At 42.8% G+C, this 17,430-nt stretch overlaps 1 protein-coding gene across 1 annotated transcript in view; it reads left to right on the top strand.

The window, feature by feature from the left end:
* Positions 1-17,430, top strand: part of LOC106586892 (syntaxin-binding protein 5-like) — a 196,981-nt gene that overhangs the window by 22,549 nt on the left and 157,002 nt on the right. Inside the window, exon 2 of the mRNA XM_082969242.1 lies at positions 7,592-7,673. Within this exon, the coding sequence (XP_082825368.1) occupies positions 7,592-7,673 (82 nt within the window). The remainder of the gene's footprint in view (positions 1-7,591; positions 7,674-17,430) is intronic.

Here is a 17,430-nt window from a genome sequence, read left to right as displayed (position 1 = left end):
AGCTAGAACACATAGAGACTGACCCAGCTAGAACAGGCGACCCGCTAGACCGAGCTGATCCAGCTAGAACACATAGAGACTGACCCAGCTAGAACACATAGAGACTGACCCAGCTAGAACACATAGAGACTGACCCAGCTAGAACACATAGAGACTGACCCAGCTAGAACACATAGAGACTGACCCAGCTAGAACACATAGACGTCCCCAGCTAGAACACATAGAGACTGACCCAGCTAGAACACATAGAGACTGACACAGCTAGAAGACATAGACTGACCCAGCTAGAACACATAGAGACTGATCCAGCTAGAACACATAGAGACTGACCCAGCTAGAAGACATAGAGACTGACCCAGCTAGACCACATAGAGACTGTCCCAGCTAGAACACATAGACTGACCCAGCTAGAAGACATAGACTGACCCAGCTAGAACACATAGAGACTGACACAGCTAGAAGACATAGACTGACCCAGCTAGAACACATAGAGACTGACCCAGCTAGAACACATAGAGTCTAACCCAACTAGAACACTATAGAGACTTGGCCAGCTAGACCACATAGAGACTGTCCCAGCTAGAACACATAGACTGACCCAGCTAGAAGACATAGACTGACCCAGCTAGAACACATAGAGACTGACACAGCTAGAAGACATAGACTGACCCAGCTAGAACACATAGAGGGTGACCCAGCTAGAACACATAGAGCTGACCCAGCTAGAACACATAGAGACTGACCCAGCTAGAACACATAGAGACTGACCCAGCTAGAACACATAGAGACTGACCCAGCTAGAACACATAGAGACTGACCCAGCTAGAACACATAGAGACTGACCCAGCTAGAACACATAGAGACTGACCCAGCTAGAACACAGAGCTGACCCAGCTAGAACACATAGAGACTGACCCAGCTAGAACACATAGAGACTGACCCAGCTAGAACACATAGAGACTGACCCAGCTAGAACACATAGAGACTGACCCAGCTAGAACACAGACTGACCCAGCTAGAACACATAGACGTCCACAGCTAGAAGACATAGACTGACCCAGCTAGAACACAGACTGACCCAGCTAGAACACATACTGACCCAGCTAGAACACAGACTGACCCAGCTAGAACACAGGTACACACACATTGAGTTTCAAAGGTAGGCGTGCACACACACACGCATGCTCAAACAAACAAACACACGCTTGCACGCACGCACGCACGCACACACACACACACACACACACACACACACACACACACACACACACACACGCACACACAATAGGCCATTCTTGCTTATGTACCTGTCATGTACCTGTAATCTAGTTTTGATGTAACTGTAATCTTGTTTTAATGTAACTGTAATCTAGTTTTAATGTAACTGTAATATAGTTTTAATGTACCTGTAACGTAGTTGTAATGTACCTGTTATGTACCTGTAATGTAGTTGTAATGTACCTGTTATGTACGTGTAATGTAGTTGTAATGTACCTGTTATGTACCTGTAATGTAGTTTTAATGTAACTGTAATGTAGTTGTAATGTACCTGTAATGTACCTGTAATGTAGTTGTAATGTAACTGTAATGTAGTTGTAATGTACCTGTAATGTACCTGTAATGTAGTTGTAATGTACCTGTAATGTAGTTTTAATGTAACTGTAATGTAGTTGTAATGTAGTTGTAATGTACCTGTAATGTAGTTTTAATGTACCTGTTATGTACCTGTAATGTAGTTGTAATGTACCTGTTATGTACCTGTAATGTAGTTGTAATGTACCAGTAATGTAGTTTTAATGTAACTGTAATGTAGTTGTAATGTACCTGTATTGTAGTTGTAATGTACCTGTAATGTGCTTGTTTAAAGGCTTTGGGGAGAGAAAAGAGATGCCCAGCCAAGCTCAAATGAACTGGACAGCTACAACTGTGCTTAATATATTGGCTGTGCATGGAAACAGATTTTTATCCATCTAGTTTATCTCCTTATGTAACATGGATGTATACGCTTGGAAGGCCCTGTCCACTCGATTTTACTGAGCCGATTGTGAGGCCTTTGATTTTTTTCCCCCCTAGTGGTTCTATCGATTTCAGTGTAAGAGAGGTATGAAGAGAGACAGAGGAGAGAGGACAGAGAGGGAGAGAGGAAAAAGATGAAAAGCGAGAGACAGATTGAAAGGATAATTCCCATTTGATGGTTTATTTTAAAGTGGGACTGACAGTGTGTTAACTAACTAGATATGAAACAAACAGACAATACTAATATCAGTCAAACACATAAAATTCCCAGTTTATGCTACAACACCAACTTTATACTTTATAAGAGGTTTGAAAAATAGGTTATTTTTTGTCTCAACATTCCATGATGTAAACTAAGGCGTTGTTGGCAGAATATATGTAGTTCAAGGCAGGATTAATATAATTCACAAATACATTTCTTGGTAGTCCAAAAAATACTGCTATCAAGTTGTAAATAACAGTTGGCCTGGTACATTGTTTACTGTTGGTTGTACAAAACATACTACTATCAAGTTGTAAATAACAGTTGGCCTGGTACATTGTTTACTGTTGGTAGTACAAAACATACTGCTGTCAGGTTGTAAACCCCAGCTGGCCTGGCACATTGTTTACTGTTGGTAGTACAAAACATACTGCTATCAGGTTGTAAATCCCAGCTGGCCTGGTACATTGTTTACTGTTGGTAGTCCAAAACATACTGCTATCAGGTTGTAAATCCCAGCTGGCCTGGTACATTGTTTACTGTTGGTAGTACAAAACATACTGCTATCAGGTTGTAAATATCAGCTGGCCTGGTACATTGTTTACTGTTGGTAGTACAAAACATACTGCTATCAGGTTGTAAATATCAGTTGGCCTGGTACATTGTTTACTGTTGGTAGTACAAAACATACTGCTATCAGGTTGTACATATCAGCTGGCCTGGTACATTGTTTACTGTTGGTAGTACAAAACATACTGCTATCAGGTTGTAAATATCAGTTGGCCTGGTACATTGTTTACTGTTGGTAGTACAAAACATACTGCTATCAGGTTGTAAATATCAGTTGGCCTGGTACATTGTTTACTGTTGGTAGTACAAAACATACTGCTATCAGGTTGTAAATATCAGTTGGCCTGGTACATTGTTTACTGTTGGTAGTACAAAACATACTGCTATCAGGTTGTAAATATCAGTTGGCCTGGTACATTGTTTACTGTTGGTAGTACAAAACATACTGCTATCAGGTTGTACATATCAGTTGGCCTGGTACATTGTTTACTGTTGGTAGTACAAAACATACTGCTATCAGGTTGTAAATATCAGTTGGCCTTGTACATTGTTTACTGTTGGTAGTACAAAACATACTGCTATTAGGTTGTAAATATCAGTTGGCCTGGTACATTGTTTACTGTTGGTAGTACAAAACATACTGCTATTAGGTTGTAAATATCAGTTGGCCTGGTACATTGTTTACTGTTGGTAGTACAAACCATACTGCTATCAGGTTGTAAATACCAGCTGGCCTGGTACATTGTTTACTGTTGGTAGTACAAAACATATTGCTATCAGGTTGTAAATCCCAGCTGGCCTGGTACATTGTTTATTGTTGGTAGTACAAAACATATTGCTATCAGGTTGTAAATATCAGTTGGCCTGGTACATTGTTTGCTGCCTCCATTTGGGATGCACTGTTTCAGTTTCAATGACTCAATATGTTGGACAAAAACGGATGAATGGACTGTAACTAAGACTGGGAATATCAATACAAACAAACTAGCAAGGGCAATGATCACAAGTTAGTCATAACGTGGCTAATATGCTAACATATATATTTATGTAGCAAGCTAAAATCACAGAGCCTTATGTCAGCTAGGCTAGCTGCGCCTAGAGGACGTCATGTCATTGGAGGAGAGAGCGAGTGACTTTATTTTACGAGGTGAGTTTTTCCCCTCGTATCGTTTTTCAGTGGCTACACAGCTAGAGCTGCACATGTAATTTGGTTAGCTAGCAAGAAATGTTAATCGCTTTGTTAGCTAGCTAGCTAGCTTTGCTGAGCAACTGTTTGCAGTTAGCATATCTCTTGTGTTCGCAAATTCACTCTGGCATGCTATTTACTCCGATTTCAGAGGACTTTTGTATGGGTGAGCCAGAGCGCATATAAACAGATGAATTTACAAACGCGCAACACCCGTTGAATATGTCAGTAGACGTAGGCAAAAAAAAGTTATGTTTAGTCACGAACGCTCTAGATAACAGCCTAACCAGCTCTGCTACAGTGAGTAAAATGGTAAGAGAGAGGTGTTCTATCATTTGTGTCTGGAAGTAGCTAGCTAGCAAGCTAGCCAACTTTAGCCAGTTAGCATGGTTGGGACAATGCATGCATTGGCAAGCAAGCTGCAGAAGGACGAGCAGGCTATTCCCAATCAGGTTTTTTTGTGCAAGTTTGATGGCCAACTAGTTGAAAAAGTAGATGAGAATGGTCTCTTTCATATGTGTTTTTCCCCCTGAGTTGATAGAGCCGATTGTTCATAATTTAGAGCCAAATATTTAATTACTGTACCAAAGTCGTAAAATTAATCAAATTATGACATTTTACGACATTTATGAGATTAGTCGATTTTTTGGGGGGGACAAATTTCAGATCACTGTATCTCGGCCTCTGAATATCACAGGGACAACATATGTCTATCCCTGTGATCATCATGGATAGATCTTTACTGCACCAGTTCAGTGTTGCTCAGCCTCTGGTAGGGAAATCATACTTATATCTCTGTGATCAGCACGGTTGCACCATTGGTGTGCAGAAAGCAGCAAAAGTTATGTAGACCAAGGACCAGCTCAATTGCAGGGGTTAAATTGCAGTCCAATTTGAAGCAGAACAATTGTGTCACTATTCCATACCTGGTCTATTATTGTTAGTTATAAAAATGTTATTACATGTTTTACATGTCTGAGGTCCAGACGTAGGAAAATAGAGGAAGGGTCATGGTGGAAAAATGACTTACAATTCTATTTTAGTTATTTCAAACTCAGTTCTGGGTAACGTTTTAATTTAGAAATGTTATTTAACCTTTATTTAACTAGGCAAGTAAGTTATGAACAAATTCTTATTTACAATGACGGCCTACCCCGGCCAAACCTAAACCCGGATGATGCTGGGCCAATTGTGCGCCGCGCTATGGGACTGCCAATCACGGCCGGTTGTGATACAGCCTGGAATTAAACCAGGGTCTGTAGTGACGCCTCTTGCCCTGAGATGCAGTGGCACAACTATATCTAAACAATATAGGATATTTTACAGCTAAGCAGCAATGTGATGTTTCTGTCTGTAATATTGTTAGGCCTGTTGGGACACAATCTGGAAACTAATATAACAATCAATATTGTTGTGGTATTAGCAGCAGCATGTAACATACTACCTCAGTCAGCCTGACTAACCGGTGTCTATATGTAGCCTCGCTACTTTTATAGCCTCGCTACTGTATATAGCCTGTTTTTTTACTGTTGTTTTATTTCTTTACCTACCTATTGTTCACCTGTGGTGGTTAATTTCTGCATTACCAAATGAGGAGAGTTACAAACTTCACACACCAGTCAGAGTTATACTTAAAACTACATCTTTAATAATTAAGATGCTTTTGCAAAAGCACTTGACTTTCAATGATGCGCTATCTCTAATGAACCATTGAAAAAGTGACTACACTTAAGTACAAAGAGCTTTTATACCCAAGATCCACCCCTCTCAACGTACATGATGAACAACAGATCTTAGGAACTGTTCACAAAGGGACCTTATACTTGAGAAAGGAGTATCCCTTAACCAGATAACATTCGCTATAAATTATCGTTCAGTTTGGTCCCTATGACGAGGTTCTAATCTCGTTCCTGGTACTTCATAGTACAAAAACACCATCTCATCCAATGGCATATATCAATTGTCAACTCTAGATACTCCCATCTCAAGTAAACCCCCTCTTGATCCCACTCCTGGACAAGCTCACTGAGGGGAGTGACTTGCGCACAGACATTGTGGAGACAAATAATTGGTTCCCCATTAATCACGCCATCTCTTCACATGGTTTAAGAATAGGTAAAGACACATTCACATATGAAGACAATGTTCCATTCTGTCCTCTTTCGTTTCTGATATTCTGCATAGCAACAGAGATATGTAAAAGACAAGTCTGACCTCTCCCCTCTCTGGGCCCCAAGTGACTGAGCCCCAGCTAAGGGAAAAGTGCAACTAAAAGACACCAGAGTCCAAAGGATACATTCTAATGACAAGTATCTCACATAAACATATTATGCTAATGAAACATCTTAATTATCTATGTTACCAAATGAATTCTGATTCATCCGCCACACACCTAATACCTTTTTTGCGTTATTGGTTAGTGCCTGTAAGTAAGCATTTCACTGTAAGGTCTACACCTGTTGTATTCAGCGCATGTGACAAATAAACTTTGATTTGATGGTATCAATCTCATGTTTCACTAGCACAGTGCTCACATGTTTAGCTGTTTCATTTAAACACTATTTATCACAGGACTAAAATGACAAGTACCATGACCGTGCGTGTATGTACGTGTGCATGTGTGTCTGTATGCATGTGTTTGTCCTGACACCTTGTGTGGTCAACCAGAACACTGGCTCTAAAGCCTCTGTTCTACTGCAGATAAAGAGCAGGATGGGTTGGCTCAGTCTCATCACCCCCCCAGAGCAGACAACCGGACTGTAACCGACAGCTCAGTTCTCATGGAAAGGTTATGGTTTCAGTTCCTTTCATGATGTCCGTCACTTCAGATAACACCGGGTCATTTCTTGTGTTTCTCCTCATCTGTGTTGAAGTGACTGGTACATTTTCAACTTGTCTGAAGTAGAAGATGTCCACTTGACGTGATTCCAGCATTTTTATTTGATTTTGTTACCATTCCCATTAACCGAAAAGCTAGTCTTACTGGGGTTTGACATTTTATGTCCACAAGTAGCATGACCACAGGTAGTGGTAACCTGGAGAATCCATCTATGTTGCACTTCAGTGCAGCGCAGTTCTGACTTGCACTTACTTGATGTCGTAGGTGTGTGCTTACAAGAAATGAAGAATGCACATTTGTCCTTACGAACTCGCAGTCCGTAAGTCCTTCAATCACTGTAAGGTCGTATCCAAGTTCTGGAGATGGTCCTCTCCATCCTTTCCAGTGACGACGATGTCATCCAGATTGTACTCCTGGCAATCCACTCAAAGATCTGTTCCATCGCCCTGTGGAACAGCGCTGGCGAATGGTAGACAACAGTACCTGAAGAGCCCTTTGTGTGTCACGACGCTAAGCAATTTATTTTGACCTTTCATCCACCTGCATCTGCAAGTAGGGTTGGCAGAGTTTTTATTTCATTTTTTGTAGAACTTTTTGTATATATTGTGACAAATACTGTATATTGTACAAAAATACTATTTGCTAGTGTATCAAGTGATGTTACAGTTGGTGTGTGTGTGTGCGTGTGTGCGTGTGCATATGTGTGCTATATATTGTGTTGTGCTATGCCAATATATCCTACTTCCTGGATGTTTCCTTGACTGTGTGATGTCATCAGACTGGGCCGGCCTGGTGTGGACTGCTACAGCCAGCATGAGAGTGGAGCCGCTGTTCTCCAGCTACAGTTCCTCATCAATGAGGTAGGACTGCTTCTATTCTATTCTATTCCCCTTATCTCTCCATCCACAAATTCAGTTGGAATACAGTATTTCGTTGGCATTCTCTCTCAGCCATTTAAGGACAAATAATCTGTTCTGGAATCTTAGAGTTTTCCCCCCGACCATCTTCCTTTTTTTGAATCTGACATTTTTTTTCTCCAAATCTTGTTCTGGGCAGAAACATTCACATTTCACATCGTGAGGAGGGGCCCTATTGATTTCAAACCTTGACTCAACACTCTTTCAGCATGGTTTTGACTAATGGTATCCCTGTTATTTAGAGAGCGAGAGAGAGAGATATAGGAATGACAGAGACTGAGAGAGAGATATATAGGAAAGAGAGAGAGGGAGAGAGAGAGATATAGGAAAGAGAGAGAGAGAGAGTGAGAGCGATATAGGAAAGAGAGAGGGAGAGAGAGAGGGAGCGATATAGGAAAGAGAGAGAGCGATATGGGAAAGAGAGAGAGCGATGTAGGGAAGAGAGAGAGAAAGAGAGAGCGATGTAGGAGAGAGAGAGAGAGAGAGAGAGAGAGAAAGAGCGATATAGCAAAGCGAGAGAGAGAGAGAGAGAGAGAGAGAGAGAGCGATATAGGAGAGAGAGAGAGAGAGAGAGAGAAAGAGCGATATAGCAAAGAGAGAGAGAGCGACATAGGAAAGAGAGAGAGAGATACGAGAGAGAGAACAAGATTTATTGATACTTGAGGGTGAAGCAAGAAGGATAGTTTTCTGATGAAAACTAACAAAACAATCGTCGACCGCAGAGCAGAATGGATTATTCAAAACCAATGTAAGGCCCGATAGGTGTTGATGTCTACTCTCAACTAGCTCTCACCGTCTCACGTCAGAATTAGACGTTCATGTTTCTCAAACATCAAATTTCAAAGTTGCTGCAAGTTGTTGCAAACGTCAAATTTCAAAGTGTTTAAGGTCAAGTTTGTTCATTAACTCAGAATGTTTAATTGTCCTTGTTCAGGTTTAATCCCATAAACTGGATTTATTCACTCCTGAGGACAAAGGCTGTCTCTATATGTTAGAGGTAGACTAAAGGCTGTCTCTCTATGAAAGAGGTAGACTAAAGGCTGTCTCTCTATGTTAGAGGTAGACTAAAGGCTGTCTCTCTATGTTAGAGGTAGACTAAAGGCTGTCTCTCTATGTTAGAGGTAGACTAAAGGCTGTCTCTCTATGAAAGAGGTTGACTAAAAACTGTCTCTGTTAGAGGTAGACTAAATGCTGTCTCTCTATGTTAGAGGTAGACTAAAGGCTGTCTCTCTATGTTAGAGGTAGACTAAAGGCTGTCTATCTATGTTAGAGTTGACTAAAAACTGTCTCTCTATGTTAGAGGTAGACTAAAGGCTGTCTATCTATGTTAGAGTTGACTGAAGGCTGTCTCTCTGTAACTCAGTTGGTAGAACAGGGACCTCTGTAACTCAGTTGGTAGAACAGGGACCTCTGTAACTCAGTTGGTAGAACAGGGACCTCTGTAACTCAGTTGGTAGAACAGGGACATCTGTAACTCAGTTGGTAGAACAGGGACCTCTGTAACTCAGTTGGTAGAACAGGGACCTCTGTAACTCAGTTGGTAGAACAGGGACCTCTGTAACTCAGTTGGTAGAACAGGGACCTCTGCAACTCAGTTGGTAGAACAGGGACCTCTGTAACTCAGTTGGTAGAACAGGGACCTCTGTAACTCAGTGTGACGATCGTCAAAAGGAGTAGACCAAGGTGCAGCGTGGTAAGTGCTCATGATACATTTATTTTTAACTCGGAACACTAAATCAAAACAATAAACAACAGAAAACGAACATCACGTTCTGCAGGCTAAACTGAGCTGTATAAAAACAAGATCCCACAACTGAAGGTGGGAAAAAGGGCTGCCTAAGTATGATTCCCAATCAGAGACAATGATAGACAGCTGCCTCTGATTAGGAACCATACTCGGCTCAACACAAAGAAATAGAAAACATAGAATGGAACATAGAACTTTTCCACATAGACTGCCCACCCCACACCCTGACCTAACAAAACAGAGAAATAAACCGTCTCTCTCAGGTCAGGGTGTGACACTCAGTTGGAAGAACATTGTGTTTGCAATGCCAGGATAATGGGTTTGATTCCCTGGACCTCCCAAATGTAAAATGTATCCACGCATGACTGTAATTTGCTTGGGATAAAAGTGTCTGCTGAATGGCATATGTTGTTATAAGAGGGGTTTGTACATCAAATCAAATTGTATTGCTTGCGTACACAGTTAGCAGGTGTTATTGCAGGTGCAGCGAAGTGCAAATTGTTCTATTTCCTAGCAATCAATGCAGTAAATGTCAAACAAGCAAACAATAATAGAAAATTCAAATAAAATAAAACATTTTTTTATAGCAGTATATATATATATATATATATATATATATATATATATATATATATATATATATATATATACGTACAGTTCCTTCGGAAAATATTCATACCCCTTGACTTGTCCCACATTTTATTACATTACAGCATTATTCTAAAATGTATCAAATACAATTAAAATCCTCAGCATGTAACGGTTGTCCAAAGAAGTAGACCAAGGTGTAGCCTGGTAAGTGTTCATCTTGATATTTATTATTACTCATAACCCTTAAACAAAATAATAAACAATTGTAAACGACCGTCACGTCTTGCAGGCCTACCGAGCAGTACAAAAATAAGATCACACAACTCAAGGAGGGAAAAGGGCTGCCTAAGTATGGTTCCCAATCAGAGACAACGATAGGCAGCTGCCTCTGATTGGAAACCATACCTGGCCAAAACATAGAAATATAAAACAGAATCCCCACCCCCTGACCTAACAAAATAGAGAAATAAACCATCTCTCTCAGGTCAGGGCATGACAGTACCCCCCACCAAAGGTGCGGACTCCTGGCCGCAAACCTGAACCTATAGGGGAGGGTCCGGGTGGGCATCTATTCTTGGCGGCGGCTCTGGTTCGGGACGTAGCCCCCACACCGCCCGCTGATCCCCCCCGCTTCTGTGTCGCCGGAGGAACCAGACCGTGGATCATTGCCGGAGGCTCTGAACTGCCGACCGCCGCTGAAGACTCTGGGCTGCAGGCTGCCGCTGAAGACTCTGGGCTGCAGGCCGCCGCTGAAGACTCTGGGCTGCAGACCGCCGCTGAAGACTCTGGGCTGCAGATCGCCGCTGAAGACTCTGGGCTGCAGACCGCCGCTGAAGACTCTGGGCTGCAGACCGCCGCTGAAGACTCTGGGCTGCAGACCGCCGCTGAAGACTCTGGGCTGCAGACCGTCGCTGAAGACTCTGGGCTGCAGGCCGTCTCAGGAGGTTCCGGGCTGCAGGCCGTCGCTTGAGGCTCTGGACTGGGGAGCGTCGCTGGACGCTCCGGACTGGGGAGCGTCGCTGAAGGCTCCGGACTGGGGAGCGTCGCTGAAGGCTCCAGACTGGAGAGTGTCGCTGTACTTTCCGGACTGGGGACCGTCGCTGCAGGCTCCGTGCCATGGATCATCACTACAGGTTCCGCGCCATGAATCATCACTGGATGCTTTGTGCCATGGATCATCACTACAGGCTCCGGGCCATGGATCATCACTACAGGTTCCGCGCCATGAATCATCACTGGATGCTTTGTGCCATGGATCATCACTACAGGCTCCGGGCCATGGATCATCACTGGAGGCTTCATGCCATGGATTATCACTGGAGGCTTCGGACCATAGATCATCACTGGAGGCTTCCGACGTGGAGCTGGAACCGGTCTCACCGGACTGGGGAGACGCACAGGAGACTGGGTGCGCAGAGCAGGCGCAGGATAACCAGGGCCGAAGAGACGCACTGGAGACCAGGAACGCTGAGCTGGCACACTTCTTCCTGGCTGACTGCCAACTCTAGAAAATAAAGGAAAGCCGCACACTCTAAGAGCTCAGATGCAAAAATTTAATCACCAACGTTTCGACAGCGAAGCTGTCTTCATCAGGGTATCATCAAACACTGCGAGATGAGTCATTTATATAGTGTCAAGAGACACACAGGTGTTTGTAATCATGGCCAAGTATGGCCTAATATCATTGGTTAACTCAAATATTTAAAAAAATGGCATACAAAGAACATACAAAAAGACAAACAAATGGATAGCATACGATCATAGCATTTGTAGTCTAAAATGTATCTAACAAACAATTACAATGGCAAAATCACAATTATCACAAGAATGGCTTCAGATCAAAGTCTATGTTGAGACCGAAGGGAGCAAGGGTCTTTAAATTAAAGATCCAGGCAGCCTCTCGTTTCAACAATAAATTATCAAGGTCACCCCCTCTCCTCGGGAGGGTGACATGTTCAATACCAATATAACGCAGAGACGAAATCGGATGGTTTGCTTCCAAAAAGTGGGCCGCAACTGGGTAAGTTAAGTTTTTGCACCTAATGGTGCTACGATGCTCTGAGATACGTACTTTTAATTCACGCTTTGTTTTACCCACATAATTTTTACCACAAGGACAAGTTATAAGATAAATAACTGCCTTAGTGGAACACGTAATAACACCTTTAATTGGGATAGATTTCCCTGTTTGGGGGTGTTTGAAGGATCTACATTTATAAGTGCCATTACATTGAGCACAGCCATTACACTTGTAATTTCCATCCAGTATGGGCGCAAATAGACGTTGTTCAGGAATATCTTGGGGTGGTAAATCAGAGTGTACCAATTGGTCTCTGAGATTTCTTCCCCGCGAGAATACGACCAGGGGAAGATCAGAAAACACATTAACGAGACTATCATCATATTTCAGAATGTGCCAATGTTTGTGAACGATTCCTTTAATTTGTTCAGAGCACTTTGAATAGCGGGTAGTGAGAACGCAAGAATGCGTCTTTTTGCGAGACTGACCTTGAAAAAGGTCATGTCTCGTTTTGTTTAGAATTTTCTCAATGGCAATATTAATCTGATCATTGTTGTACCCCCTCTCCTTGAACTTATCCTGAGTCTCAGCCATATTTCTGTCGAAATCTGATTGTTTAATACAAATTCTTTTGATTCGACAGAATTGGCTGTAGGGCAAACTATTTTTCAAGGGCAGTGGGTGACAACTATCAGCCCTCAACAAACTGTTACGATCAGTAGGTTTCCTGTAAAGATCAGTGTATAAAACATTATCTTCACACACGATCAGAAGATCAAGAAAACTAATTTGACGTGTATCAGATTGCATAGTAAATCTCAAATGTTCAGAACAGGAGTTAAGGAAAGCATAAAACGCCGCCTGACTGCCAACTCTAGCACGGCAACTGTAAGGAGCTTGCACCGAGCGCACCGGGCTGTGAGTGCGTACTGGCGACACAGTGCGCATCACCGCATAACACGGTGCTTGCTCGGTCACTCGCTCCCCACGGTAAGCACGGGGAGTTGGCTCAGGTCTCAACCCTGAACTCACCAATCTCCCCGTGCCCCCCCCCCCCACACACTTTTTGGGGGCGTCGCCTCTCGGGCTTCCGTTGTTGCCGTGCTTGTTCCTCATAGTATCGCCATTCCGCTTTCGCTGCCTCTATCTCCTCTTGCGGACGGCGATACTCCCCAGGCCTTGTCCAGGGTCCTGCCCCATCCAGGATTTCCTCCCAGGTCCAGTCCTCCTGACCACGCTGCTTTGTCCTTTGGAGGTGGGATGTTCTGTATCGGTTGTCCAAAGGAGTAGACCAAGGTGCATCCTGGTAAGTGTTCATCTTGATATTTATTTTTACTCAGAACACTTAAACAAAATAATAAACAATGGTAAACGACCGTCACGTCTTGCAGGCATAGCGAGCAGTACAAAAATAAGATCACACAACTCAAGGAGGGAAAAGGGCTGCCTAAGTATGGTTCCCAATCAGAGACAACGATAGGCAGCTGCCTCTGATTGGAAACCATACCTGGGCAAAACATAGAAATATAATATAATATAGAATGCCCACCCCACACCCTGACCTAACAAAATAGAGAAATAAACCGTCTCTCTCAGGTCAGGGCGTAAGACAGCAATCTACGATTCCCCATAATTACGAAGCGAAAACTACACTTTTTTTACATTTATGATTTATGAAATATAAGTATTCAGACCTTTTGCTATGAGACTCGATATTGAGCTCAGGTGCATCCTGTTTCCATTGGTCATCGTTGAGATGTTTCTACAACTTGATTGGAGTCCACCTGTCGTAAATTCAATTGATTGGACATGATTTGGAAAGGCACAAACCTGTCTAAATAAGTTCCCACAGTTGACAGTGCATGTCAGAGCAAAAACCAATCCATGAGGTCAAAGGAATTGTCCGTAGAGCTCTGAGACAGGATTGTGTCGAGGCACAGGTCTGGGGAAGGGTAGAGAATGCCAAGAGTGTGTAAAGCTGTCATCAAGGCAAAGGGTGGCTACTTTAAAGAATCTCAAATATAACATATCTTTTGATTTGTTTAACACTTTTTTGGTTACTACATGATTCCATATGTGTTATTTCATAGTTTGGATGTCTTCACTATTAATGTACTATGTAGAAAAAATGATAAATAAAGAAAAACCTTTGAGTAGGTCTGTCCAAACTTTTGACTGGAACTGTATATATATTTAGTATGTAAACATTATTAAAGTGACAAGTGTTTAATGACCATGTACATACTGTAGGGCAGTAGTCTCAAAGGTGCAGGATAGAGTACCCAATGGTAGCCTGCTAGTAACAGTGACTAAGGGGCAGAGTAGGGTACTGGGCGGAAAGCAGGGTACTGGGCGGAGGCCGGCTAGTCGTGACTATTTAACAGTCTGATGGCCTGGAGATAGATGCTGTTTTTCAGTCTCTTGGTCCCTGCTTTGAGCACCTGTGTCTCCTCCTTCTAGATGATAGCGTGGTGAGCAGGGCGGTCAGGTAAAATGAGCAGAAGAGGCATTGTGTTAGATGAGAAGAATGAGCAGAAGAGGCATTACATGGATGAATGTTCAGACAGCTAGATGCTGATGCAGTTGTAAGTTGTAAGTATATACTGTATATATATCGGTGTTTTGTGGCTTGGTTTTACATGCTATTTGGTTTGGACAATCTGTTATGCTTTTGTAGTTAAAATAACCCCTTTTATTGCACACAGAGTTAGTCCATCCAACGTATTATGTGATTTTGTAAGCACATTTTTAGTCCTGGACATATTTAGGCTTGATATAACAAAAGGGGGGAAAACTTATGAAATACATTTTAGTTATTTATTTTGTAATAATTTGTAAAAAATCTTAGATTTTTCTTTTTACATTTGTGTAGCTCAGTGACAAAAGAAAACAATACAATTAAATCCATTTCAATACCACTTTGTAACGCACCAAAATGTGAACAAATTCAGTGGGCGGTGAAGACTTACGATAGGCACTGTACAAATGCAGTCCTCTCTAACGCATTAATAGATGAGGTGAGTGCTGGTTGTTATGTTAACACAGTATCCCTGAACCTACGGTTCAGCCTAAATCCCTTATATCTCAGCATGCCTCATTTTATCCAAGGCTGCATGTTCCATTCTCTCTGCCTGTGTTGATATCATTATCATTACATGATAATTACACAATAATGCAGTTCAAGACCCAGGTTTTCCCAGTCTGCCTCTCCTTCAATCTTCCTATCCTCACCTCCTCTCCAAGACTTGTTTTATAGCTGCTCCCCCTCCTCTCTTCCTCTCCAAGACATGTTTAATAGCTGCTCTCCTCCTCTCCTCCACTTTATCGGTCTCCCCGTGCCTTCCCTCTTCCCCTCCTTGCAATTCGTAGTGTTCTCGTTTCGTTCCTGCGCTCTTTGGCATTTCTTTGAAGAGAGGAGACCAAGAGCTTGTTTCTGTAAACACAATAGGCGTGCAGTCTCCCGTGTCACTAGTCTGAGTGACAGGATCGTGACTGACAAGCACACACAACAGATTACCACCCTGCTAGTGGCATCAGAGAGAGAGAGAGAGAGAGAGAGAGAGAGAGAGAGAGAGAGAGAGAGAGAGAGATTGAGGGGAGGTTGCGGGTAATATGGAGAAATGCAACAAAATAATAAATGAGGGAGATAGTGATAGAGAGTGGCAAAGTAGGAATAACAAAACAAGAGATGGGCAGACCAAAATTGGCCCCCCAAAAAGAGTTAAAGGAACACAGAGCTGAAGGAACACAGAGCTGAAGGAACACAGAGCTGAAGGACCACAGAGCTGAAGGAACACAGATATAGATTTATCGACCAATTCCTCCTCCCACCATGCACTCTTTAAATAGCCTTCCTCCGTGTCAGTGAGGGGCTGTTATGTTAAAACCAGGACTCCAATTGAGGGAGTATGAGAGAGTATGCCTTAGGCCTTCATTTTATTAAAGTAAATGGGTCTACCCATTGTTAACCCTAAGATTTTGAAGAAAATTAAACAAATCGGATTATATAACGTGATCTATAACAGCGCTATGGTCCGCAAATTCTTTATGCTAGAAACACACTGTAAAAATACCCGGGAAATACATGACTCCGATGCATATGGGGATACCATTGGTTAGTTTCTTTGATATTCAGAGGCTAAGCTACAACATTCTATAGCTGAGGAGACAAAAAATGGACTTTGCTTGGGATCTAATACTGTCACTATTGTCACGGCCCCTCTGCATTGCAGGGGCGGTTCCTCCTGCAGGCAGAGGAGGGTCGTTAGTGATTGGAGCCAGCTGGGCTCAGGGTATTTAAACTGCTTCACTAACCTCTCTCTCTCTCTCCCCCTGCTCCTCCTGTTTTGTTTGTTCCTTTGTAGGTTTACTTAGTTTCCACTCAGTCATGTTTACACACACACTGATTCATGCATCCATGCACCTTACATACACCCTACATTGTGACATTTCCACACCTCATTCCTTTTTCTTTGTTTAACGTTAATAGTTTTTGTTTACAATAAAGAACCTTTTGATTGGCCTATACCTGTTGTTGATGTCCCCTCATTTTTGCCACAGGCTATGAGCCGGCCTGTGACACTATCAATTGATTAAGCTATTCATTTTCTGTCCAGTAGAAGATGTTTAAACCCAGACAGCTTTTAGGGAGACCTCTCGGTAGGTTAAGCCACGGAAGAACAGTAGCCAGCAGTTAAAGCTTACATTTTTCTGCATCGGTAGTCCTACTATGTCTGCGGTGGAAAGGTAGGCCTACTATGTCTGGGGTGGAAAGGTAGGCCTACTATGTCTGGGGTGGAAAGTTAGGCCTACTATGTCTGGGGTGGAAAGGTAGGCCTACTATGTCTGGGGTGGAAAGGTAGACCTACTATGTCTGGGGTGGAAAGGTAGGCCTACTATGTCTGGGGTGGAAAGTTAGGCCTACTATGTCTGGGGTGGAAAGGTAGGCCTACTATGTCTGGGGTGGAAAGGTAGACCTACTATGTCTGGGGTGGAAAGGTAGGCCTAGTATGTCTGGGGTGGAAAGGTAGGCCTAGTATGTCTGGGGTGGAAAGGTAGGCCTAGTATGTCTGGGGTGGAAAGGTAGGACTACTATGTCTGGGGTATGTCTGGGGTGGAAAGGTAGGACTACTATGTCTGGGGTGGAAAGGTAGGACTACTATGTCTGGGGTGGAAAGGTAGACCTACTATGTCTGGGGTGGAAAGGTAGGACTACTATGTCTGGGGTGGAAAGGTAGGTCTACTGTGTCTGGGGTGGAAAGGTAGGTCTACTGTCTGGGGTGGAAAGGTAGGTCTACTGTGTCTGGGGGGGAAAGGTAGGCCTAACTTTTGAAAGCACCATG

Source organism: Salmo salar, chromosome 25 (assembly GCF_965601325.2).
Source record: "Salmo salar chromosome 25, fSalSal1, whole genome shotgun sequence".
Taxonomy (NCBI): Eukaryota; Metazoa; Chordata; class Actinopteri; order Salmoniformes; family Salmonidae; genus Salmo; species Salmo salar.
The sequence above is the reverse complement of the archived record's forward strand: the minus strand, read 5'-3'. Positions and strand labels throughout refer to the sequence as shown.